This window comes from Megalobrama amblycephala, linkage group LG1, assembly GCF_018812025.1.
Source record: "Megalobrama amblycephala isolate DHTTF-2021 linkage group LG1, ASM1881202v1, whole genome shotgun sequence".
Lineage (NCBI taxonomy): Eukaryota > Metazoa > Chordata > Actinopteri > Cypriniformes > Xenocyprididae > Megalobrama > Megalobrama amblycephala.
Genome location: NC_063044.1, coordinates 11,028,205 through 11,054,907, shown reverse-complemented (window position 1 = coordinate 11,054,907; position 26,703 = coordinate 11,028,205). Strand labels below are relative to the sequence as shown.

The following is a 26,703-nucleotide window of genomic DNA, read 5'->3' as shown; positions in this document are numbered from 1 at the left end:
TACTATAAAACTATATATATGTTTTAGGGCTGGACAATATACGATATAACATTGATATAAGTGATTACGCGGATTTAAACCTACCTATATTGTAGTTATATAAAATATTCACATGCAGATTTGCTTTATGTATTTCCCCACCTTCGAAATCAGGCACACATAAATGTCATGAAACACGACTCCTGGCTGCATGTCAATATCCATGGATTAGTTTTATTTGACAAGTTGTAAGGAACACATTCAATTCCAACCTTTAGTGTAATTCGTTTTACTCGCGTTTTCTCAGTTCCTCTATTAAATCCAGTCACGCAGCAGGTTCTTTTGCCACTCAGTCCAGCTGAGGGAGCGCGTTTTCGGCGGGACCCTCTATATATTGTAACACCGCCCTCCCCCCGGTGGGCGTGGTCCTCGGACCATGACGCGTGTCGCTCTGTCTCTTTTTTTAAAAAAAAAAATGTTATTACATTTTTATGTAACAACAATTAACATTCAAACCAACAACATATAGTTGAATTCAACAATTAAAAGAACAAATGTCTTGGTACGAGGTGCATAGAGTATTGACAAAGTAAACAGATAATATATAGAAAAAAAAATATAGAAAATAGAAAGATGGGGGGGATAGAAAGATCTCATCTAAACATTGTATCACAGGTGACTTTATAATCTTATTTAATATCTGGAATATTTTAATTGCTTTTTTTTGTTTCTTTTAAATTTACATAGGGAATCTGCAAAAGTTTTTAATTCAGAGCAAAATACAATAAAGTTTGGTTTCGAAGCTGTAAATTTAGACTGAGTTCTATACTCTTTGCGCAGGTGTCATGGAAAGTCGCATAGTGTTGTCGTCGAGATGATGTAATCATTTGTCGTCGGAAGTACGCTTGCGCGCTAAGCTCATTGCTTCTGCTGATGCAAGACAGTGGATGAGAGAAGTCACGTAAACCGTGTGAACGATATTTAACAGGACGAAAAATATTGATTTTTAATTCAGTCATCATGTCAGAAGACGAGGTATTGTGGTGGTCTATTTGTATATTTTGTTAATTCTCACATGTGAGTGGAAATATTCAATCATGTTGTGACTAGATTTAAATGCAGCCTCCAAGCTGCATTTGGTGTTTTGTTTTGTTTTGTTTTTTAAACTACATTATTACGAATTATTTCTTGTTGTATAAAATGCAAAAACTAATAAAGAGCACTCAACATTGCTTGAGCAGTAAAAAACAGGTGAGTATTATTTTCTTCAGGACAGTGAGGCATGCTTGACTAAATGAGCTTGGTGCCTTATATTTGTCCTTAGATTTTATTCGACCCCACCACAACAAAGAAGAAAAAGAAGAAAAAGAAGCCCTTCATGCTTGACGAAGATGGAGATGGGCTTGGAGAGGAGGCCCAACAGGTTGAACAGAGAGAAGTTGAGCCTGAAGCAGGAGAGGAACGAGAAATGGACCCTGAAGATGATGATGTCAAGACAAAGGGTGAGAGGATGCAAGTATGATCATCAGTGGTCATTTTATTCCCATAAACCATTAAGTGTTTTGCTTTTCTCTTTTACCGTGACAATGGATTTAGTCATGTTTCTCATCAAATGTATTTAAACCAAAACCCTGCAGTGTCAAAGAGTTTGTCTATAATGTGGAATTTGAAATTGGTCCTTTATGACACTGTTGTCCAATTATCTTCACAGAGCCTTTGGATGATTTAGATGATCTGAACTTCTTTAATCAGAAAAAGAAGAAAAAGAAACAAAAGAAGGTGTTTGAAAATGACATTGAAGAAGGCGTGAAGGTTAGTAGTTGTTTATAAGGAAATTGTCAGGGAATTGTTTTATAATTCATTCTGGTAATCATTTGATATTGCACTTATTAGGGATTTTCACACTAGAAATAGTTAACCCTGGTAAATCGAATTCAGGTAAATCGAATCCTGGGTTATCATTTCTCATAATTTATCTAGGGTTAACAATTAATCTTTATAGTAATTATTCATAAACTTCAGTTTCACACTGTACATTCCTAATCCATTGGTTAACATTCTTATTTGCATATGCAGTTTCAGTGTCATAAATTGGACGAATGCAGCTTGCACACCTTGCATTGCGCATCCTCATTATAGGAAAAGGAAAGAAGGAAACGATCTCTTCTTCACTCCAATTGTCATGTTTTCTGTCACTATTTGAAAATTTTCCTCTCTTGCTGAAATATAGCCTTATTAGCCTACAGTTTATACAACACGCTGGGTTTCTGTGACTGTAAAATACACATGAATATGAGGCATGTGATTGGCTGTCTATTGATTAGCATCTTGCCATAACAATCTAAGACCACTTTATTTCACACTACACGTTTGGCTCCACAATGCGGGGTTAACACCACAAAAGCCCGTAACCCCGGGTAAAACGCGATGCTAACCCCGCTTCTAAAACATGTGACGTGTTCCTTTAGCCTGGGTTAAAAGCAGGGTTTTAAACGATGATAACCCCCCTGGGAGCAGTCTGAAAATCCCTATTGTGTGCATTGTTTTTTTTTTCTTGTTTTTTTTTAAATGGTTTATTGAAACTGACTGTCCAAAAGAACCAGTTCGCGGAAACAGAATTGGACTTACCATCACCAATGTATGTCCGTATTTTTTTGTATTTGATAGTTCTTCTAATGGCTGTTGACTCTTCATTTTATTGGTGGCCAGGAGCTGAAAATTGAGGGAGACCAGCAGGAAATAATGGAGGAAGATGATTTGGGCTTGATGCTTCCAATTAAAAAAAAGAAGTCAAAAAAAGTGGAATTTGTTGAGGAGAGAGACGCTGTGGAAACAGATGATGGTATGAACTTACACTTCATTTAATTTGAATGTGCTGCATAATTAGTTAATAGTTACAGAAAAATATTGTGTTAGCTATTCATAGTTAGTTATTCAGTTAGCATGAACTGCCATCTACAAGAAAATTTTACTTTAAATTCATATCAGCCTCAAAACTAGTTTTAACAAATTAAAAAAAAAAAAAAAAAAAAAATCTCAGCTCAGTTACATTTGACTTTTTTGCAAGACACATTTTGTTCCATATGTCAGCAAAAATAATTCAGATCCAGTTTGTGTTACTTAGATTTATAATGTCAGGTTTAAGTTTCTTAAGTTTGATATACAGTGCAGCTTGCTCTATATAGGAATTAGTCAGGCTACTCTTTCTAGGCTACAAGTGGTACAAAATGCAGCTGCTAGGCTCCTGACTGGTGTCAAGTAACACTAATTTCATTACACTGTTTGCAGGTATGCTACAGAATTTATTTTAAAGTTCTTTTAACTGAGACTAAATGGCTTAGCACCATCTTATCTCACTGATCTCTTGTCAGATCATTGCTAGGGGAGGTCTCTGAGATCCACAAACCAAGGACTATTAGTGGTTCCAAGGACAAAATGAAAACTTAGAGGTGACTGGGCATTTGCAGCAGCAGCGCCAAAACTGTGGAACAGTCTGCCTATTACTATTAGAAGTGCTACAATTGTAGATAATTTTAAATCAAAACTTAACTTAAATCTTATTTGTTTTCCATTACATAGCTTTTAATCAATGATGCAGTGCATATTCTGGTTATTGTTTGTTGTGTGTCAATCTGTATTGAGTTCTATATTATACTATGTATAAATAAAGTGACATTTATGTCAGAAAAAAATCATTTTTCCCCCTCTTAAGGCTTTTAATGCACTACATGATGTACTGTTTCAAATTATGAATTTAATATCTGCTTATCTTTAAATTTATGACAGATTTTATTATTTAATTAAATATTTGATCTGAATTTTTTACTTGTATTTTACTACAGTCATCGAGGATGATAAAAGCACAGAAGGCATCACATTCAGTTCACAATCGGGCCCAGCATGGGCAGGTTCAGAGAGAGATTACACGTATGATGAGGTATGATGATGAGTACTTTCTCTATTCTTCTATCTCACACATCACTCTACCCAGTGCTTGTGACGTAGTTTTCCTTAAATTTATTACATTATTTACTTGTCTGCGTCTTTACAGTTGTTAAGCCGGGTGTTTAACATCATGAGGGAGAAAAATCCTGATATGGTTGCAGGGGAAAAGAGGAAGTTTGTGATGAAGCCGCCTCAGGTGGTCCGAGTTGGGACCAAGAAAACATCTTTTGTGAACTTCACTGACATCTGCAAACTGTGAGTGCAAACGTTTAGCATGTCTGCTGAATCTGGTTTCCAAAGAAAAATAGGAATGCTTATGGTCTTTAAAAAAAAAAAAAAAAAAATGCATAATGCATCTATTCACGTTGACAGCACAAGTAGTTAACATTAGTTAATGCATTAGATAATGAACTAATCATGAACAATGCCTGTAAATAGCCTTAATGTTTAAAGGTTAACTTACTGTACATATTTACATTAGTTTATGTAGCAGTGGACACACTAAGGGTGAACATGTCTAACTCACCATCTTACCCTAAAGGTAAAAATGCCATTGTGTACCTTATCAGCATTATTTATTAACAAAGGCATTGATTTGGGCTGTAAAAATAATTCAGAAGTGGAAACCTTCTGAACATTAACGGATATGTTGTTCATGTTTATATGCACTTTACTATCATTACTTACATTCAATAAAGCATTCATTAATGGAATTTGCGAACCTTATTGTAGTGTACACTATTTCAACATTAACTGATGTGTTAATAAATGCTTTGTTAATGGTAAGTCATGTTAATAAAGGGTGTACAAATGTTAGTAACACATCAGTTAATGTTGAAATAGTGTACACTTTACAATAAGGTTCACAAATTCCATTAAAGGTCCCGTTTTACGTGGTTTTTTGAAGCTTTGATTGTGTTTATAGTGTGCAATATAACATGTGTTCATGTTTCGTGTGTAAAAAAAACAGTATTTTTCACATAATTTACTTATCTGTATACCGCTGTTTCCACTGTCATAAAAACGGGCTGATTACTTCCTTGTTCTATGAAGTCCCTCCTTCAGAAATACGTAACGAGTTCTGATTGTGCCAGCGGTTCCTGTGTTGTGATTCGACAGCTCTGAGCACACCGTGCCCGGAAAAGTCACGCCTCTTACCATAACGTGGAGATGCATGCGCTCAGTGTTATTGTAAACATGTCTTTAATTTTACCCTATCAATTTGAGCTGGAATCAGACCCGGTGATTGGACTGCGGGATGAAAATAACAGCGTTTCGACGACATGGCGACAAACACACTCTACAAACGCAACTCTTGTGTATTCCTGTGGGCGGAGGTTAGTCAAAAAACTGTTTTAGTGACGTCATTAAAGAAGGAAGTAGAGGGATGTAGTCCAAACTGGCCGTTCGATGTAGGCGACTTCTGTTAAATAAAATATCTCGCTTGGCATTGAACTTTGAGCTTTAAAATTTTACAGATTTTATTTATACTCTAACAACAACATTACACACTAACTAAAGTTTGAAACATGGGATCACATAGAACGGGACCTTTAAAAAAGCATTGTTGAATGTAAGTAATGATAGTAAAGTGCATATACACATGAACAACATACACTATATTGCCAAAAGGTTTGGGACATCTGCCTTTACATGCACATGAACTTTAATGACATGACATCCCATTCTTAAAGGATTAGTCCACTTTTAAATAAAATTTTCCTGATAATTTACTCACCCCCATGTCATCCAAGATGTTGATGTCTTTCTTTCGTCAGTCGAAAAGAAATTAAAGGTGCCATAGAACGTCTTTTTAAAAGATGTATTATAAGTCTAAGGTGTCCCCTGAATGTGTCTGTGAAGTTTCAGCTCAAAATACCCCATAGATTTTTTTTAATTAATTTTTTTAACTGCCTATTTTGGGGCATCATTAAATATGAGCCGATTTAGGCTGCGGCCCCTTTAAATGCTCACGCTCCCCACCCACGGAGCTCGCGTTTGCCTTTAACAGCATAAACAAAGTTCACCCAGCTAATATATCCTGGTTATACTGGTTATACTGCCCTCACAACATCCTGCAGATGTTGTGAGGGCAGTTTAGGGCAAGGCATTTTCCTTTGCTACTTCTTTGAGATCTCTCCAGATGAGTTTTATTGCTTTATTGCAGGGCACTTGATCTCAGTTTTTGTCTGAGCAGGAAAATCAAGTCTCACACACGAATGGACTTATTGCTATTGTTATTGCTAACATTGGATTCGGACGTGCCTTGATGCCTTCCTACCTTGAAATGTGTCCTCAGAAGGCAGCATTTTCCAGTTTTCGGACGCAGCCAGTGTATCTGTTAATGTTCAGATGGTTTCCACTTCTGAATTGTTTACAGCCCAAATCAATGCCTTATTAATAAATAATGCTAATAAGGTACACAATGACATTTTTACCTTTAGGGTTCTCTTGGTGAGTTAGAAATATTCACCCCCAGTGTGTCAACTGCTACATAAACTAATGTAAATATGTACAGTAAGTTAACCTTAAAACATGAAGGCTGTTTACAGGCATTGTTCATGATTAGTTCATGTTAACTACTTGTGCTGTTAACGCGAATAGATGCATTTATGGAAGAATATTCCAGACCATTTTCAAAAGAAATTGCAAATCTCGCATTACCTTTTGCGCTTTCGCTGTCGCAAATGCACAATGACTGCCAAATTTCAAATGGAAAAGCAAAGTCCATTTGCATCTGTTTTTCCCATGTCTTTCGAGTTATGAGCCCGTCATATTTAAACAGCAATCTCAATTACCACGTCTGCTTTTTCATTTTCTCAGCATCGCGTATGTAGCCTGCCAAAACTCAAATGTAATCGCAATTCATTTAGCATTTGAATTTCCAATGCCTTACACGGAAACCTGTCAATCAGTGTCAAAGGTGGGACCACACTATGGGGCGTGTTTGTGTGGTAAGTGACGTCACTCACAGTCGAATGTCAAGAGGGTAAATGTCATGCCGATGTGTACTCTATACAAAAAGCTGTATATCATAAATGTCATCTCTGTACTGTTTGCAGTCATAATAATAATAATAAAGAAATGTCATGCCGAATGCTTTAAACAATGTAGGTAATCTGTGAAATTGTGGAGGAATTTATGATGTTCGTGCAGCAAGTTGACGACGCCTGGAGGATCTGAGCGAACCATTTGTAGAAGACTAGAACAATGTGGATTAAGGTACATACAACTTTCATAAATGTGTGTGTGCTTTATGGTGATAAAAAGCATTTGGAATGTATGGCACTGTACATATAATGAATATTACATACAACATAAAACAGATATGGCAGCTACCTTTGGCTCTCCAAGCCAAGACTTCCCTTACGAAAATTAACCATGGTTTTATTAAGGAAAAAAAATATGGCTATTGTAGTTATTCAATGGTAACCACAAATTAACCACTTTAACTTAGGTATTTGTGTAGTTATACAAATGGTAATCAATACACACACAAAAAACGATAAAAACCATGGGTAATTTTCGTAAGGGTTGTTTTTAAAGGATTGCTTTTATTATTGCCTTATACAAAAATATACAGTACAGTCCAAAAGTTTGGAACCACTAAGATTTTTAATGTTTTTAAAGTTTCGTCTGCTCACCAAGGCTACATTTATTTAATTAAAAATACAGTAAAAAACAGTAATATTGTGAAATATTATTACAATTTAAAATAACTGTGTACTATTTAAATATATTTGACAAAGTAATTTATTCCTGTGATGCAAAGCTGAATTTTCAGCATCGTTACTCCAGTCTTCAGTGTCACATGATCCTTCAGAAATCATTCTAATATGCTGATTTGCTGCTCAGTAAACATTTATGATTATTTTCAATGTTGAAAACAGTTGTGTACTTTTTTTTTCAGGATTCCTTGATGAATAGAAAGTTCAAAAGAACAGCATTTATCTGAAATACAAAGCTTCTGTAGCATTATACACTACCGTTCAAAAGTTTGGGGTCAGTAAGAATTTTTATTTTTATTTTTTTGAAAAGAAATTAAAGAAATGAATACTTTTATTCAGCAAGGATGCATTAAATCAATCAAAAGTGGCAGTAAAGACATTTATAATGTTTCAAAAGATTAGATTTCAGATAAACACTGTTCTTTTGAACTTTCTATTCATCAAATAATCCTGAAAAAAAATATTGTACACAAATATTTTGTACAATTGTACACATTAAATGTTTCTTGAGCAGCAGATCAGCATATTAGAATGATTTCTGAAGGATCATGTGACACTGAAGACTGGAGTAATGATGCTGAAAATTCAGCTTTGCCATCACATGAATAAATTACTTTGTGAAATATATCAAATAGAAAACAGTTATTTTAAATTGTAATAATATTTCACAATATTACTGTTTTTTTACTGTATTTTTAATTAAATAAATGTAGCCTTGGTGAGTAGACGAAACTTCTTTTAAAAACATTAAAAATCTTAGTGGTTCCAAACTTTTGGACTGTACTGTATATCATCTGACAATCTGTGGTATTAATATTCGTTATATATTATGTACAGTGTCATGCATTCCAAATGCTTTTTTTATCTCCATAAAGCACACATTTGTGAAAATTGTATGTACCTTAATCCGTGCTGTTGTAGTCTTCTACGAATGGTTCACTCAGATACTCCTAGCAGGCACACAAGCTGGACACATTAGTAACCACATACAACGTAGTAGGCTACTTAATCGTCTCTGGTGGTATGTCCATCAAAGGACATCCTGGTCTTTTAGTTGTTCTGTCCCTCACAAAAAGCATGACTTCTGAGTAAGAGGAAATCTGTGGAGTATGAACTGTTGTCAACTTGCTACGTGAGCATCATAAGTTCCTCCACAATTTCTGTGTCTACACCAACCAGAACTGGTGTACGGACACCAAAATTCTGTCACGCAACTGTTCACCGGACCTGGAGTATCTCACAGTTAAGTGTATTCCCTTTTACTCGCCAAGAGAAATCTCCTCCGTCATACTGTGCGTTGTTTACATTCCACCGAGCGCTGCGATGACACCAGCAACACAGCAATTGGCTGATCACATCTCCGCGGTGGAAAACTCCAACCCAGACTCTGCAATCCTGGTGTTAGGAGATTTTAACCACGTCACTATGAAGAAAGCTCTTCCCAGATACAAGCCCCGGATTCATATTCCCACAAGGCTGGATAAAACACTGGACCAGTGTTACTCCTCCATTCCATTCTCTAATCAGAGCTCCAATTGGTGAGTCTGATCATAACACTATTTTTCTCATCCCTAAATATCGTCAGAAACTAAAAACATCCAAACCAACGATAAAGTCGGTCAGGATGAACTCTCCCTCAGCCATAGACATGTTACGAGGCTGTTTTGATATTACTGACTGGAGTGTTTTTGGGCATGATGATATAAACATTTTCATTGACACTGTAATGTCAATACCACAAGGGTGTGTCCTGTCTCCTCTTTTATACTCTCTTTATACCAACAACTGTATGTCCCTTTCAACATCTGTTAAACTGTTAAAATTTGCAGATGATACCACTGTAGTAGGTCTTATCTCTGATGGGGATGAATCTATGTACCGGGACGAAGTGGAACAGCTGGTCAGGTGGTGCGAAGACAATAACCTAATCCTCAATACATCTAAGACCAAAGAGATGATAGTGGACTTTAGAAAGAAGACAGTCCAGTATCTTCCCCTCTCCATCAATGGTCAGGTTGTTGAGAGGGTCTCCTCCTGCTTCTTGGGCACTACCATACACCAGTCCCTTTCATGGGACCTGAATATTAGTCTCATTGTAGGCAAAACTCATCAGAGACTCTTTTTTCCTCCGTCAGTTGAGGAAATTTGGGGTTAGCCAGGAAGGCATGACTCATTTCTATCGAGCCGTCATAGAAAGCGTGCTGACCTTCTCTATCCTGTCCTGGTACGGGAATGCGACCAGCCAGGATAAGCACCAGCTAGAGAAAGTAGTGTGCAGAGCCTCCAAGATCATTGGCTGCAGTCTGCCTACCATAGCCTCACATTACGTCACCAGAATTATTAGGAAGGTGGGAAACATCACCAACGACCCCTACCACCCAGCACATCACCTGTTCAGTCTTCTGCCATCAGGGAAGAGGTACAGAAGCATCACCAGCAGAACATCACGCTTCAGAGATAGCACTTATCTCCAAGCTATACGATATTTAAACATGGCTTGATGCTTGAATGTTTGATTTAGGTTATAAACTTGTGGACTGATTTCTGGCTGTGTTGCTTGCACTAAGCACTTTATGGTCTGGTCTATAACCAGTTGACACACTTAATGTGCAATATGTGTTGTTCATGTCTGTGTATATGTGTGTGCTGTGCCAGTGCATTGTTGTTAACTATGTGAGCATACCAAGACAAATTCCTATCCACTGTATTGTTGAAATGGCTAAATAAACTTGACCTTGACCTTACCTCCATTGTTCAAAGCATTCAGCATGACATTTCTTTCTTTCTTTTTTTTAATCAGGTTTATAAACAAGTACACAAAATATAACCCTATTGACAACAAAATCCCAAAACAAAGAGTAAAATAAAGAACAAACAAAAAATAAACATAAAAAATATATAAAAATAAATTACATTATATAAAGTAAAAGTGTCCCAAAAGGCACTTTTTTAACAGCCAGGCAAAAGGTCATAGAGCATACTGTCAACTGTACATTATAGGAAACGTAGAACCAATATTATAAGATGCACTCAATGATATCGATTTTAAGGCTTTAACATTGCTGGAGGTAGATATTGTATCCAAGTAATACTTCAAATCTTTACAAAATATAATAAATAGGGGCTTTACAGAGAGACAAAAATGTGCAATCATGTAAAATAGCTTGTAAAATAAATAATTTATTAGAAAATATTTGTCCTTTAGATTCTTATCAAGATGATTAAAACCAAACAAAACATCCTTGTTACAACAAAGGAAAATTGTCTAAGAGAGAAGCAGATTTTTTTCCAATCGGCATGACATTTACCCTCTTGACCAGTGGTTCTCAAACTTTTTAGAGTGGAGTACCCCCTGAAGCATTTAAAATCTTTCTGCATACCCCCTCTCTTCCACTTAGACTGCACCTTTTCCATTAAGGGACAGTAGTTGACCCGTTAAACATTAAAATCAAGAACTCACAGGGTTTTTATATTGAGTTTTAGTCTTAAATCGATCTCTATGCACAGCCTGTGTTTATAGGCTATTTGTTCTTCATGTTAGTAAGTGTTAAATCCCCACTTTTACAAAGTGTAATCAAGCGCGTTCTCTTTCATCATCTCGTGTTTGAGATCCACCTATGGGTAGGGCATCCGTACTTGACCTCTGCAGAAGCATCCAATTGCACCAACTCTGGCTAGACGGACAGAAGCGCATAGCCAATGCCAGGTAAGGCCCCATCCCCTTACCTGAGAGCATATAAGGCCCATACGTGCAGCTATTCTCCAGTTGTCATTCGCTTCTTGCGACCTCGGTTTAATATTCTCACAGCTCGTTGGATTATTTGTGAATGTTCGCATTTGTCTTCAGGAGGACATATCACTCTGATCAGCCTCCGCCGGACGTGATCGTCTCGCACTCTATTACAGCTGTCATTCTGCAAGCCACCCACGCTGCACTTCTTTTTAGGCTGTCTGCCTTTCTCCTCACTTCTTACCTCTGTCACAGTTGCCAACCGTTTGCATTTTCTGACACATTTCTATGGCACTCTCCAAATCTGCTGCTTCCCCCGGCGACTACCTTTCGCGTGCCTGCCTGGCAGTGTGTGGCGCACTTATTGCTGCCAGGAATTCTCACCCATACTGCGTAGTCTGCATGGGCCTCAAACATGCGCAGAAAGCTCTGGAATTCCCCGAAAATTGTAGCCACTGCCTTGCACTTCCCAAGAAGCTCCGTCACCGCAGACATAAGGTGGCCGCTACTCAAAGTTTGGATTTCGACCAGTCTGACTCTGACGGGGTAAACGACAATGATGGCATGCGCCCAGGGAGTGCCAACTCGAGCAGCTGCTCGCCTCAATATCAAATGGTCACCTGACACCTCAATCCTTCTCAAGGTGGGCTGCTCAACCCTTCCAAGCCCGTTCTTCCTAGCAAAATGGACCGCTTCTCTGCATCCATCCATCAGGCTTCCTTCAAGGCTTCAGCTTTAGCAGTTAGAGCCTTAAACATTTCCTTGCTCCTCTCGGCTTACCAGGCCGAGCTTCTCGAGGACATGGGTCAGCAGTTGGAGAAAGGCCTGATGTACGGCCACGGGGGGCTTTGAGTCTGTGTTCGCGGGCAGACAGCCCACTGAAAAGCCCTTGCGCTACTCATATACGTCAGATATCAATGTAGAGAGAGAGAGAGGGGTGCACAAAGCTGCACGATTAAACTTTAAATGATCACGTTCTCCATTTTATCACCCACATGATCTAATTCCTAAATGACAACAATTCACCCATGTATATTAAACCTTTGACAAAAATAAAATTGTGACATTCAAATCTGCGTTCGCGCTGCCATTGATCTGAAGAGTTGTCATGTGTAGATATAAACAGCTTCACAAACAATCTTTTCAAATGCACAGTATCATTATTTCTGTGTGACAAATATTCCAATTATAACAGAAGTATACAAAAGTTTATTATTTAGATAGAAACGCTGATGTTACCGATCAAAATATAATAAATTACCTTCTGAAAGTAACTGGACTTCAAATAACGACTGTATCGATTGCATTGTTATGCCACTAGGTGGCAACAAATTACTGTTAAAAATGTGTATCACTGAATCATTCTTTCAGAAACAAGTCTTACAAAAAAATCAGAAACTTACAAAAATATTGTTTCACCTGTCTGGATCTTACATGTGTGTTCAAGCATCTCATCTAATTTTTGGTAACACTTTACAATAAGGTTCATTTATAAACTAACCATGAGTAATACATTTGTTAATGTATTTGTTAATCTTTGTTAATGTTAATAAAAATATAGCTGTTCATAGTTTGTTCATGTTACTTCACAGTGCATTAACTAATGTTAACAAATACAGCTCTTGATTTTAATCATGTACTAGTAAATGTTGAAATTAACAAAGATTAATAAATGCTGTAGAAATGCAGTTCATTATTAGTTCATGTTAATGTAGTTAACTTATGTTAATTACTGAACCTTATTGTAAAGTGCTGGCGAATATGAGGTTAACAGTCTGTTAAATTCCTTTTACAAGAATAATAAACACAAAAAGGACTGTTTGAGCCAAGTATTGTGCATTTTTCCCTTACTACTATTTTTTTATTAGTTGTTTAATTATTTTAATGGAACCAGAACCGTAATCGTTAAGCAGATCCGGAATCGGAACCGGAAAATTTCTTATGACTCCCAACCCTACTTACATCTCACAAGTTCAATAAAGGCTTTGGCCCCAGTGTTCGCCAACACACAAAAAATAAAAACCTCAAAATGTCTAATGAATCATATGAATTCGTTATTAAGAGAGAACCTCTCTTTGCAGAGAGAGGAAATCTCTCTGAACCCCTCCGTGTCGCCCCTAGTTCGTCCACTAGATAGCGCCATTGCTTCAAAAATGAGCCAGCCAGGCACACAGGAAGCCATCAGCGCCTCACCGGCTCGGGCAGGGACACTCGCGAGTTACAAGTCAGCTTGGCAGACTGTTTTGGCTCCTGAGTGTACAATAGCGCAGGGCTACAGACTGCAGTTTGTAATGAAACCCCCGCATTTCAATGACGTTCTCTCTTCACACACGGAGGAGAGCGCCGCTCACATTCTGAAAGAGGAAATCTCTTCCCTTCTAGACAAGGGAGCGATTCAGGTGGTGCCCCACAACCTGATAAATCAGGGATTTTATTCTCATTATTTCCTGGTCCCAAAGAAGGATGGATCTCTCCGTCCCATTCTGGACCTCCGTGTGTTAAACAAACATTTGAGGAAATACAATTTCAGAATGTTAACGCCACACAGGAAGTTTCTTCGTTTCTCCTATCAAGGCACATGTTACGAATTCACAGTTCTCCTCTTTGGGCTCGCTTTAAGTCCAAGGATTTCTGTCTGTGTGCGGAAGTGGTTTAGCTCCCCTGAGATTGTCAGGTCTGCGGATTTTGACATACATAGACGATTGGCTCATAATAGATGAATCGAAAGAGAAAGTGCAGCGGGACACCCGCTGTGTGCTCACGCACATCACATCTCTCGGATTCAGTGTGAATGTAAACAAGAGCAATTTTACACTCAGAGTGTGATTTTTTTTTTTTTTTTTTTTTTTTTTTTCTGGGTTTGGAGCTGAACTCAGTCTCCATGCGAGCGCGTCTATCTCGAGTGCGTTCTCTTAATGAACTGTCACAGTTCAGAGAGGGAGCGAAAATGCAATATTGCACATGTCTCAGACTGCAGGGTCTAATGGCCTCATCTATCCAGGTTTTGCCTCTTGGTCTTTTGAGAATGAGAGAGCATTCATGAAATGGGTTTTGTCACTGCATTTCAGCCTGTTATGCGATCTTTGCTGCTCTGTAACAGTGATGCGCCTGCATGGTGGCTCTGTACCACTGGAGGAGCATGGACTTTTACGCACTGGAAACCCTTTTGGGGACATGGGGATTCAAGTCATGATGACAGATGTGCCCTTAACAGGCTGGGGAGCCACCCAGGAGGGCAGAACGTTGTACGGTTTGTGGCCGAGCAGACTTCGTTCAGTACACAGAAATTATTTAGAGCTTATGATCATATGGAAAGCTCTAAATTATTTTTGGCCCTGCCTGCAGGGACATCATGTGCTCGTACGCTGCGACAATACCACAGTGGTGGCATACATCAATCGCCAGGGCACTGTGCGCTTATCGAAACTTCATGCTCTAGCTCATAACTTTCAGTGTGGAGCAGGCGGTTTTTCCCCCTGTCATTACGCGCAACTCATGTTCCAGGTATTCTGAACAGAGGCGCAGACTTTCTATTGAGGGGGAACCCATTCGGAGATTGGCGCCTCCATCCTCAGAAAGTGGGCTTGATATGGATGAGATTCGGACAGGCAATCGTAGATCTATTCGCCTCGTGCGAAAACAGCCATTGTCCTATGTTCTTCTCGCTGATGGACGTGGACGTGCCCCTCGGGTAGATGACTGGCCCACCCATGGCCCAAAGTGCTGCTGTATGCTTTTCCTTCCCTGTGCCTGATAATTCCCAGACTGGCCAGGGTGAGAGAGAAGGGCCTGTCTCTCATTCTGATAGCACCCAGGTGGCCCAAAGCAGAGATAATTCCTTTGTTATACGCCCAGCCATAGTGCCTCCCCCTCCGCACAGATCTATTATCTCAAGTGAACGGGGAGATTTATCACCCACATCCGGACAGGGTGGCTCTCTGGGCCTGGCCCGTGAGAGGACAAACTTAAATGCGCTAGGGCTTCCCCCGCGTGTGATTGCTACTGTACAGAATGTCAGGGCCGTTTCTACACGACCCGTATATGGTTCTAAGTGGTAAGTGTTTGAAGGGTGGTGTGATGGGCGTGGTCTCACATCATATCAGTGCTCAGTTTCTGATATTTTGTGTTTCTTACAAGACCTTATGGATAAAGGCAGGTCTTTTTCCACTATTAAGGCCTACCTGGTAGCTATATCTGCCTGTCATGTGGGCTTTGAGGGTTCAACGGTTGGGCAGCATCCTCTAATCTGCAGATTTATGAAGGATGCCCGTCGTTCCTTGCCAGTCATCAGGAGAACTGTTCCTGAATGGGACCTCTCCACACTGTAAAAAAAATTCCAGTAAAATTTACGGTAAAAAAACGGCAGCTGTGGTTGCCAGAACTTTACCGTAAAAAATACAGTAGCAACGTAAAAAAAAAAAATGTTAAATTTACGGTAAAATAACGTATTTCATTAACTGATATAATGTTAATTTACCAACCTAATGAAGTACTAATATCTGTTTTGTACCTTTTATAATACACTGACAGTCACCAAACACAATGGTGATAAGAGTCACATGATGAATCCAAGTTCATCACAAGCAGTTTTTCCACAAGCTAAGGAGGACAATACTAATATATAGAAGGTGCACACAGCTGACGAGCTGTCTTAGCAATGTGGTCCTTGAAGGTCAGTTGGTCATCAAGGATTACTCCAAGATTTCTGGCCGAATTTGATGGGGTAATTGAGGATGTACCTAGCTGGATGCTGAAGTCATGATTTAGAGTCGGATTGGCAGGGAAGACGAGAAGCTCAGTCTTAGCCAGGTTGAGCTGTAGATGATGTTCTTTCATCCATGCCGAGATGTCCGCCAGACAGCTTGAGATTCGTGCAGCTACTGTGGGATCATCTGGTTGGAATGAAAGGAAGAGTTGTGTGTCATCAGCATAGCAATGGTAGGAGAAACCATGTGCCTGTATGATGGGACCAAGTGATGTAGTGTAAATGGAGAAGAGGAGGGGTCCAAGAACTGAACCCTGAGGAACCCATGTGGTCAGTTGATGAGCTTTGGATACCTCCCCTCTCCATGCAACCCTGAACGACCTTCCTGAGAGATAGGATTCAAACCAGAGAAGTGGAGTACCTGTGATGCCCAGTGATGAGAGGGTGGACAGAAGGATCTGATGATTCACTGTGTCAAAGGCAGCAGATAGATCGAGCAGAATGAGAACTGATGATTTAGAATCAGCCTTTGCAATCTGCAAAAATTCAGTGACTGACAGCAGTGCAGTCTCAGTCGAGTGGCCACTCTTGAAACCAGACTGATTGACATCCAATTGGTTGCTCTGTGAGAGGAAAGATGACACCTGGTTGAAAACAACTCGTTCAAGTGTTTTTGCTATGAATGGTAGGAGAGAAACAGGTCTGTAGCTGTCTACAAGAGACGTGTTTAATGTGGGTTTTTTAAGCAGTGGGGTTACCTGAGCCTGCTTGAATGTGTTAGGGAAAGTGCCAGTGAGGAGAGATGTGTTGATAATATGTTTAAGTGCTGGTAAAAGTGTAGGAGCAATGGATTGTAGAAGGGGATGTGTGAGGGGATGGGATCTAGAGGGCAGGTGGTGGGATGGCTGGAGAGGAGAAGTTTGGATACTTCTGTCTCAGTGAGGGGGGAGAATGAAGAAAGGAGATGTGTGGCTGTGTGAGTGGTTGGTCTGAGTTCCTGTGTGTGTGGAGCGGAGAACTGACTGCTGATGGTAGATGTTTTGTTAGTGAAAAAATTAGCAAAATTATCAGCAGTTAGGGATGAAGTGGGTGGTGGTGGAGGGGGACAGAGGAGAGAATTGAATGTTTTGAAAAGTGTGCGTGTGTTAGAAGCGCTGTTGATTTTGTTGTGGAAATAGGAAGATTTAGCAGCATGAATTTCAGCAGAAAAGGATGAGATCAGAGATTGATAGATCAGAGGCCGAATGCTCTGTGTCCTGCACGTGCATTGCAGACATATATTACCAGGACCAGTGCTTTCCGGAAGAAAGCTCTTTATTTCATGGGCGCCCCCTCACAAGGGGAGTCCCATATCTAAGCAACGCCTCTCACATTGGCTTGTGAATGCTATTGCTTTGGCATATGAATCTAAGGGAGTGCAGCCCCCAGGTAACATCAGAGCTCATTCCACGAGGCTCTTGGGCTTTGTTTAGAGGAGTGTCACTGCAGGACATCTGCACTGCTGCCAGCTGGGCCTCTCCCCATACATTTGTGCGTTACTACCAACTGAATGTTACCAAAACTAGCATATTCTGTTTTAGGGGTGGGGTCTTCATAGTCCTCCTTGTTACCTTCTTTTCTCCCTTCCTATTTACACATTGTTGTAAAAGAACAAGGGGTGTGGGCCAGCAGGCCACGCACATTCCTGTCACCAAGCACGCATTTACATTCCTGCCTGGGTGTTTATATTTGTATTGCTGGGTTTATTTACATATGTGTGCTTCATACAGGTTTCATGTCCTGCCTCTGCACAGCAGTCATGTGTGTGCGACAGGGTTGCAAGGTGCATGATTATGGGACATGTCAGGCACCGCTCCCTTGGGGTGACCGTCCTTCTCTGGCTTACAGAATTTCACTGTGAGTGTATTGGGCAATCGGGGAGTTGTCCATGTCTCTCCCATAGGTAGATCTCGAACACGAGATGATAAAAGAGAACAATCCGTTACTGTCGTAATCCCAGTTCTCTGAAACATCAAGTGGAGAGATCCACCAGCTTTGCCCCGCTTGCTGCACAAGAAGCGAATATGCTTACTGTGCGTATGGGCCTTATATGCTCTCAGGTAAGGGGTTGGGGCCTTACCTGGCATTGGCTACGCACTTCTGTCTGTCTAGCCAGACTTGGTGCCATTTTGTTTGCGCACCCCAGTTTGAGAACCACTGCTCTTGTCAGTCAACTGCGAGTGATGTCACTTACCACACAAACACGCCCCATAGTGTAGTCCCACCTCTAACGCTGATTGACAGGCAGCATTGTAAGGCATCGGAAATTCAAATGCTACATGAATTGCGATTTGCATTTGAGTTTTGGCAGGCTACATACGCGATGCTGAGAAAATGAAAAAGCAGATGTGGTAATTGAGATTGCTATTTAAATATGGCAGGATCATAATTCGAAAGACGTGGGAAATACAGTTGCAAATGAATTTTGCTTTTGGCAGTCATTGTGCATTCGCGACAGCGAAAAAGCAAAAGGTAATGCAAGATTTGCAATTGCGTTTGGATTATGTCACAGTTTATGCGTCCACATGTCAAGCGCAAATGTCAAATACAGTTTGCAATTTCTTTTGAAAATTGTCTGGAATATCCTTCCATATGCATTTATATATGCGTGAGTTAACGTTAACAAAGATTAACTAATGCATTAACTAATGTTAACTAATTGCGCTTTTAACATGAATAGATGCATTAATATATGCGCAAGTTAACGTTAACAAATATTAACTAATTCTGAATGGAGGTGTTGTTCATGATTAGTCCATGTTAACTAATGTTAACTAATACAATTATTGTAAAGTGTTACCGTCACATTACTCTATTTTTGTCCTGTTTTAGAGCTGAACAAAAAATTCATACTAACAATGACTTGAATACAAACATGTTTTGTAATTTCTTGAAGCATGTTTTTTTTTTTTTTACTTCTGAAAATTACATATTTTTATTTCTGAAGATTCAATTTAGAGGGGCTTGTCAGGTTGATACAACTGTCCTAATATCATAATAAAACAAATCCTCATTAAAAGGATCAAATTAATATTTGAAAAATATTTGTCTGCCAAATCAAAATCAAGTGGACTAAAGTGCAAAAGAAAAAAAAACATAAAAGAAAAACAAAAAACATAAAAGGTCTCTCAAGGTCGATTTTAAAATGTTCAAGACAAGGTTAGTTCAGGTTGTAAAATGACAAATCTTATATTTCTGTATTAATAAATAACTGTATATATTAAATATACATTGAAATATTAAAAAAATTGTAAAAAAAAAAAAAAAAAACTTTCTGCATTGAAAAATGTATTTAAAATCTTGAAAAGATTACACTCATGTATTCAGTCAATTACAAAAATGGAAAAGTTTGTGGGTTTATGAAACCAACATGGTGCAAACAATAAGATTTTTCCTTTTCTTTCATTTGCACACTTTTTGTTGACATTGACCAATATGTGAATTTAATCAAACCAGTGATTCTAGTTTATTGGCCTAATTTTGTCTATTAAACCATTGCATGTTTACTTTTTTTCATCTTCAGGTTGCATCGACAGCCCAAACATCTTTTGGCATTCCTGTTAGCTGAGTTGGGAACAAGGTGAGTTTTTAATTGCATTTCCATAATTGTCAGATGTGAAAAGGTGATTTCTTCTGTAACTAAAGAGATGTCTTTTTTTTTTCTAGCGGCTCCATAGATGGAAATAACCAACTTGTAATCAAAGGACGCTTTCAACAGAAACAAATAGAGAATGTCTTGAGAAGATATATAAGTAAGTAGAATATTTGAAATGTATGAATATGTAGTACTACATGCCAATATACAGGGGTTGAACAATGAAATTCAAACACCTGGTTTTAGACCACAGTAGTTAATTAGTATGGTGTAGGGCCTCCTTTTGCAGCCAATACAGCATCAGTTCGTCTTGGGAATGACAGATACAAGTCCTGCACAGTGGCCAGAGGGATTTTGAGCCATTCCTCTTCCAGAACAGTGGCCAGGTCACTATGTAATTTTGGTGAAGGAAACTTGGCTCCTCCAAAATACCCCAAAGTGGCTCAAAAATATTTATATCTGGTTACTGTGCAGGCCATGGGCAATGTTCAACTTTCATGTTGTAAGTCCCGCCCAATCAGCCCAACGGCAGTTTCCCATCAGATGGGGAAGGTTTCTTGCGCATCTTTTCAGTGTGGCAAAGTAGTTTCATTCAAATTAAACTTTTATCTGACTTTAATTTTTCATTATGAACTCAAATTTAGGGTAGAATGCTGTAGCATCTGCACAGGATCACTATCATCAACACAACTTTAAATTTAAAGAAAGCTTTTAACATTTGACCTCCTTCCATCTTTGTTGACTCATAGAAGCTAAGCAGAAGACCTTCTCACCAGCTCCGGGGACTTCAAAAGAGTCACCCTTAGCCATTAACCCAACATGGAGTGCACAGACACTGGCCAAAACCCCAATACACATCACACACACACATACAGACACACACAAACAAGCATGGAGGCTCTATTTACATTTAACCTGAAAATATGTGTAGCGGTTGTACAGTTATTAATTAATTCATGAGTTAGATATATGAATATAATAAAGCTTTATGATTTATTATTATGCATATATCGACCCAAGGGGGAATTAAACATATATTGTGAATTAATTACAACGAATTATAATCAATTACAAATATGATTAGTTCTGGTTTAATAATTATTTAGAGAAACCGTCGGTTTGTCCAGCAAACCTTTAGCTCCTCACAAATTATTGAAAGGAAGATTTTTCTCTGGCCACGCAAAAGACTTCCTATTCTAGCATCCAAACGTAAAGCAAGGATATAGGATCGCAATGTTAAAGTGACCTGGTTTTTGTTGAAATGAGCAAAAAGAACAATCGAGCATGAATAACGTGTTTAATATATGCAAACTACGACTACAGAGGTTATACGGCTATACAGAATATACACATATATACAAGAGTGAAAGTCAAGAGAAGGAAAGAGAGAATGCAAGTAGCAAAACCTAACAGTTCTTGAAAGCCAGCACAGAAATCAGTTTCATTATCTAAGATTCAGAAACGGTACTTGCGTCAGTTTGCTTGCTGGGTTTCAGTTCAGTGCTGCTGCAGTTCATTGGCTTCTTCCGTTTCCGCGGGAGGGTTTGAACTGAGGACGTGAAAGTTAGTTTCGCCGGAGAGATGGTGGTCCCGAAAGATGAGCGCGATGGAAGCGCGTCGCCGTGACGTCCGAGAGAGACGTGCGTGAGTGGGCGATGGATGATTCAGGGCAGTCAGGAGAACACACAAAAATCCTGGTGCTCCTCTTTTATGACAGATAAGCCGACATACCTCCTTGAGGTGGAATAGCCAATGACATAGGTGCAAAGTTGGCGGGCAAGCGTTTCCTTTGTCTGGTCTCCTAACTGAATTTGCATACTTTATGACTATCAGATCGGATTTCGAGATGGAGTACTTTCTTCACAGCATCATTAAACAAATCGAACAATGCATTTGACAGCCATGTAATATACATAGGTGAATGAGACGTGGAAATAGCTTTAAAATGAATCTAAACTTGACATATAAGAAAAGCATGTAGAAGTAGTTATGGTTTACAGACAAAATTCCATCATTAAAACGAACACTAGCACAAATACAGTCATTTAAACTAAGTCTAAACACTAGGAAGCATATATGCACTGTATATACGTGACGGGTACACATTGGCACAGTCATATTCTAAGAGTAGCTGTGCATACAATCTCTAAGCATGTTTGTGTGTTTTTGTGTTTTTGTGTGTCTGTGTGTGTGTGTGGTGTGTGTGTGTGGAATTTGTCTGGTCAGTCTCTGGGCCCACAAAAGGGGGGGTGATCCTTTTGAAGTCTCCAGAGTTAGGAAGTTGGAGTTTTCTGTTTAACCTCATGGGTCCACAAACATGCCAAAAGTCGCAGTCGGCCGGAGCCAATTTAGTGATTTAAAAACACAGTTCATCAGGTTAAAAGCGTTCTGAAAATTCCAAAGTTTATTGACTACGAACGGATCCATCCAGACGTTACATATGACTATGCCAAAGTGTACCTGTTGTTGTATTCAAGTGTGCATACATGTATCCATATTATATAAGCTTAGCTATGACTCTAGTTGTGTTAGTTTCACTCTAAACAGTATGTTCAAGTATTAAACTGCATCTCTCCCTTAATGTCCCTTAACCTCTCTGAATGTTCTAATTAGCAATGTATGTTACATTACTGTAAAATGCATTTTTCTATTTTTAATAGTACTTCGAAGAAAATGTAATCAGATCTGACACCTCATATACTATGCAAATTAGGTCGTAAATGGAGACAAAGAAAAAGTTTGCCCGCCAAAATTGCACCCTCTCCATTGGCTGGCGCATCCTAGGAGGCGTTTTGGTTGGTTTGTCCTTAAAAGACAACCACACGCATGTTCCTTTGTCTTTCGATTGTTTCTCGATATCTCACGCACATCTCTCCCGGACGTCTCTCGGCGACCACGCTTCCATCACACGCTCGTCTCCTCTTCGGGACAACCACCTTTGGTAAAACAAACTTTCAAGTTCTCAGTTCAAACTTCCCGCGGAGACGGAAGAAGCCAACAAACTGCAGCCATGGATGCACTGAATCTTCACATGTATCTTTTTGAAACTCAGCACGCAAGTACCACTTCTATCTATCTTAGATGCGCTAAGTTACACAACCTAACCAAGTGATACTGATTCTTTGCTGGCTCTTAAGGAACTGTCTGTAAGTTTTGCTACTCTTTGTCTTCTCTCTTTTCCTGTCTTTACTTTAGCTTCTGTATATAAGTGTATTCGTTGTGAATATTTAGCCGTATAGCCTATGTATTCGTAGTTTCATATATTAAATCCATTATATATTCATGCTCGATTGTTTCTGTTGCTCATTCAGAAAATCAAGTCACTTTTACGTTTCGATTTTGCAAACTGCTTTACACTTTAATGCTAGAATAGGAAGTTATTTCTCGTGGCCAGAGGAATAATCTCCTTTTATAATAGTCAATAAGGAAAACTGATAGTTTGCTGGACAAACTAGACCAGTCTTTCTAAATGAACTATTAAACTAGAACTAATCCTGAACCATATATGTAATTAATTATAATCTTTTGTAATTAATTCACAATATATGTGCATAATTCCCTTTTTGGTTGATTTATATTATAATTGATCATAATGCATTATGATTTAATTATATATTTCACCCATAATTTGAGCTAGTTAATTAATTAATTCGTTACAATGCCAATTTATTATTGACCATTTATATGATAATTTATCTAGACATTTGATTATTCTATTTAACTCTTTACTCTTATTGTCCTTGTTCATTCAGATTCCTATAATGCTTTGAGTCTCGCACCGGCTGGGTATATGATCTCATACTCACAATCTCGTCAGTCTTGGTCATTAGACAGAGGCGATGACTAACATTCTAGAGGCCGTACCCACTCTTTGCTCATGCTAGAATGTTTATTTAGTCCCCATAGATCTGAACACACTGAATTAAGGTAAGATTACTTTTAACCAGATCCATAATCAGAGGTTGAGGCCCACCCTATTTAGACTGGTCTAGCAACACTCTGTTGCTCTAAAAGGAAAAACCCATTATTAGCCTACACAGTCTAAGTATACATAACTAATGCCAATGTGTTAGTCGGAGCTCTAAAATATCAGTTGGTGTGCCCCACTGCTCCACCTAAAGACGATCAATACAAAACATCAGATGCTCAGAAATAGAGTAAAAGATGAATACCTGATATTCGAAAAATGATCTGATTACAGCACCCTGAGCCTCCTGCAACATCTCTTTAAATACTCAGACAAAGACAGAGCCTTCTTTCAAATGGAAACATGAGTTCACAATGGGAATTTGCATTAATCAGGGTCCTAGACTGAGTAGATTACACCTTTTGGGGACATTTGCATGAAAGACCCTGTGAAGGTGGACACACCCATTACAGAGAGCAAAATATCTCTAAAATCTTAAAAGCTTTATTGCCTTCTGGTTTACTTCTGTGGGAATGAGACATTTGTACCAGTCGCACTGAGACATTTCAAATGATACCAAACATGAATAATGTTGTATGATAACTGTTCACATTAAACCATATAGATTTTGGGTGAATTTCAGGTCATCTCTGCATGTAGAGAGAAGAGATGTGGGAAGAGGGGCTAAAGGAAAGTAAATGTAGATTAAGGCAATGCTGAGGTGTGATTGACTCCGTGTGATTGCTTCTCAGATGGGGATGCTAATTTTGCAAGAGAGAGTTCAAATGTTAATTTCCTTTGTTTTCTCAAAGAGTAGCCCTCTCTTGGTCTAGACAGTCCAGCATCAGCCTTACAATGTTTATCAAATCATTCTGTCACAAGTATTCTGCCCTACAAAGCAAAAAGCCAGAAACTGCATTTTTGGTCAAAAATTAGTTATTGTCATTTTCATGACATTCAAGGCATCCTTTGTTATGTGACAAAACATCTTATCTGAAATGTGTGTCGTTTTGGAGTAACATAACAGCAACATGTCCAATAATCTACCTACAACTACTTAGGCTGGATGACAGGATAATTTTTAAGTCATTTTTCTCAGTTCTGCACTCTGCGTAGTTACTGCCTTTTTGCTTTGTAGGGCAGTATTGCTGTGTGTATTGGTGCATTATCGTGCTTATACACGGCACCACCTTCAAGATACAATACTTGAGCTATTAGGTGCACATGGTCCTCCAGAATGGTTTGATAGTTCTTGGCAGTGCACATCAAGCACAGTAGGGAATGCAGCCCAAACCATCACTGATCCACCCCCGTGCTTTAATCTATGCAGCACGAACAATATCAGAGAACAATACATGTTTCACATTGTCCACAGCCCTAGATTTACACTGTTGGCACCAATGAAACCAACATTTAGAATTGGCACGAGTGACCTAAGGTTTGGCTGTAACAGCCCGACCATGAATATTGACTCTGTGCTCCCAATGAACATCTTTGGTGGAAACGAGGTGCACATTTAATTCTGCAGTGAGTTGGGCAGTTGTTTTTTGGATAAAATACAACAGTTACTCCTGTTGTATGTGGTTTGTCCTGGATACCATGGCTCTTGATACACCACAAAGACTTGCTGTCCTGGTCACGCGCACCAACGATTTGTTCTCTTTTAAACATTGATAAGTCTCCCATTATGTTGTGTGGATTGCAATATTTTATGTACAGCTGTGCTATTGCTCTGCTAATTCATCCTTCACACTCTGCTCTTACTAGTGGAATGTACAATCAGTTGAAGTTTTGATCACCAGACCGTGCATGTATAGACCTGAAACTTCTACAATATATTGGCCAGTATTTCAGTATTATTGTTCAGCACCTGTATGTACTGTTCTATTACCTCTCATCAAACACTCCTACGCACTTGCAGTTGGCATAATGTTAGCTTGATCATTAGCACTTGATCGATGTAACTGTCCATGCAAGTGATACACCTTTGTCATTTGCCAGTGAGTCAAGAAGCATACATCTTTCCCTATGATTTATGCTTTGCAATCTTGATTAAATAAACAGTAATTGTGCAGACATAGTTTCATGTAAATGTCAATGTGACCTTTTCAAATGTAGTACGTGTCATATGATAGTGTTTAGATCACTTTACTCTTGGTTTACAGGTGCACTGTTTTCTGCTAGTACATTTAGTTTACCTAATAGGTTTTGACAAGGCATTTTCTCTTTTCTCTGTTTCACAGAGGAATATGTGACTTGTCATACCTGCCGCTCACCGGATACAATTCTGCAGAAGGACACACGTCTCTACTTCTTGCAGTGTGAAACCTGTCACTCACGTTGCTCTGTAGCCAGCATCAAGACTGGCTTCCAGGCCGTCACTGGCAAAAGAGCCCAGCTTCGAGCCAAAGCAAACTAATGCAAGAACCCTATTCTGGCCTCTTCCCCACACTGATGCTCTGCTCTGAAGCTCAGCGGAAAGGCTTGGACTTCTGGAGTGACCTGTAGAAGGTTTTGAGTGTAATTTCTATTAATAAATCTCACTCTGAAGCTAGAGTGCTTCAGTGAACAGGCTGCCTGGTTTGCTCATCTTACTTTACCTCCTTCCTTCAGAAATATTATGTAATTTCACTCTCAGAGCAGTATTTTTTTTTTCAAAGAAAAATATAAGGATATTATTGGATGGAAACCAGAAATTGGCATACATCCTCTTCCTTGCTTTTAAAAAATGAACCACAGCCTTTTATGTCAAACTTTGTTTTATCAAAGGAAAACTGATTTTCCAAATGTCAATGTATGTTTTTTATGGGACAGTCATTGCACAAGAATGCAGGAATGTTCAGACTGGATCCAAGCAAGTGTTTGGTGATCCAGGCATCCAGCAAAATTGTAACTTCAAATCTCCTTTGAACTCTAACACAGTTCATATTTAATTACACAGACAAATACAGATTGCCCTGTTTTCTTTAGTAGAACATATGGACAGCTAATGTTTGGGCATGTTTCGCAGTGCTTAGATGGAAATAAAGGCTTTTTGTTTGCATAATTGAAATTCGATAAACATGAAAATTTAAA

At 39.0% G+C, this 26,703-nt stretch overlaps 1 protein-coding gene and 1 long non-coding RNA gene across 2 annotated transcripts; both read left to right on the top strand.

Annotated features, from left to right (window-relative positions):
* Positions 1 to 833: 833 nt before the first annotated feature.
* LOC125262776 (eukaryotic translation initiation factor 2 subunit 2-like) lies at positions 834 to 26,703 on the top strand. The gene is made up of 9 exons (XM_048181662.1): positions 834 to 1,014; positions 1,304 to 1,481; positions 1,691 to 1,791; positions 2,689 to 2,821; positions 3,822 to 3,916; positions 4,031 to 4,179; positions 19,650 to 19,706; positions 19,793 to 19,878; positions 25,872 to 26,703. The coding sequence occupies exons 1-9, from the start codon at positions 1,000 to 1,002 to the stop codon at positions 26,045 to 26,047; spliced, it is 990 nt and encodes a 329-aa protein (XP_048037619.1). The 5' UTR covers positions 834 to 999; the 3' UTR covers positions 26,048 to 26,703.
* Positions 8,372 to 10,396, top strand: LOC125262787. Its single transcript, XR_007183608.1, has 2 exons — positions 8,372 to 9,190; positions 9,482 to 10,396. It is a non-coding gene; the product is annotated as an uncharacterized LOC125262787 (long non-coding RNA).

Coding starts and splice junctions, on each gene's coding strand:
- LOC125262776 (XM_048181662.1), top strand. Junction 1,482..1,690: donor TGATGATGTCAAGACAAAGG/GTGAGAGGATGC, acceptor TTATCTTCACAG/AGCCTTTGGATGATTTAGAT. Junction 3,917..4,030: donor GAGATTACACGTATGATGAG/GTATGATGATGA, acceptor GCGTCTTTACAG/TTGTTAAGCCGGGTGTTTAA.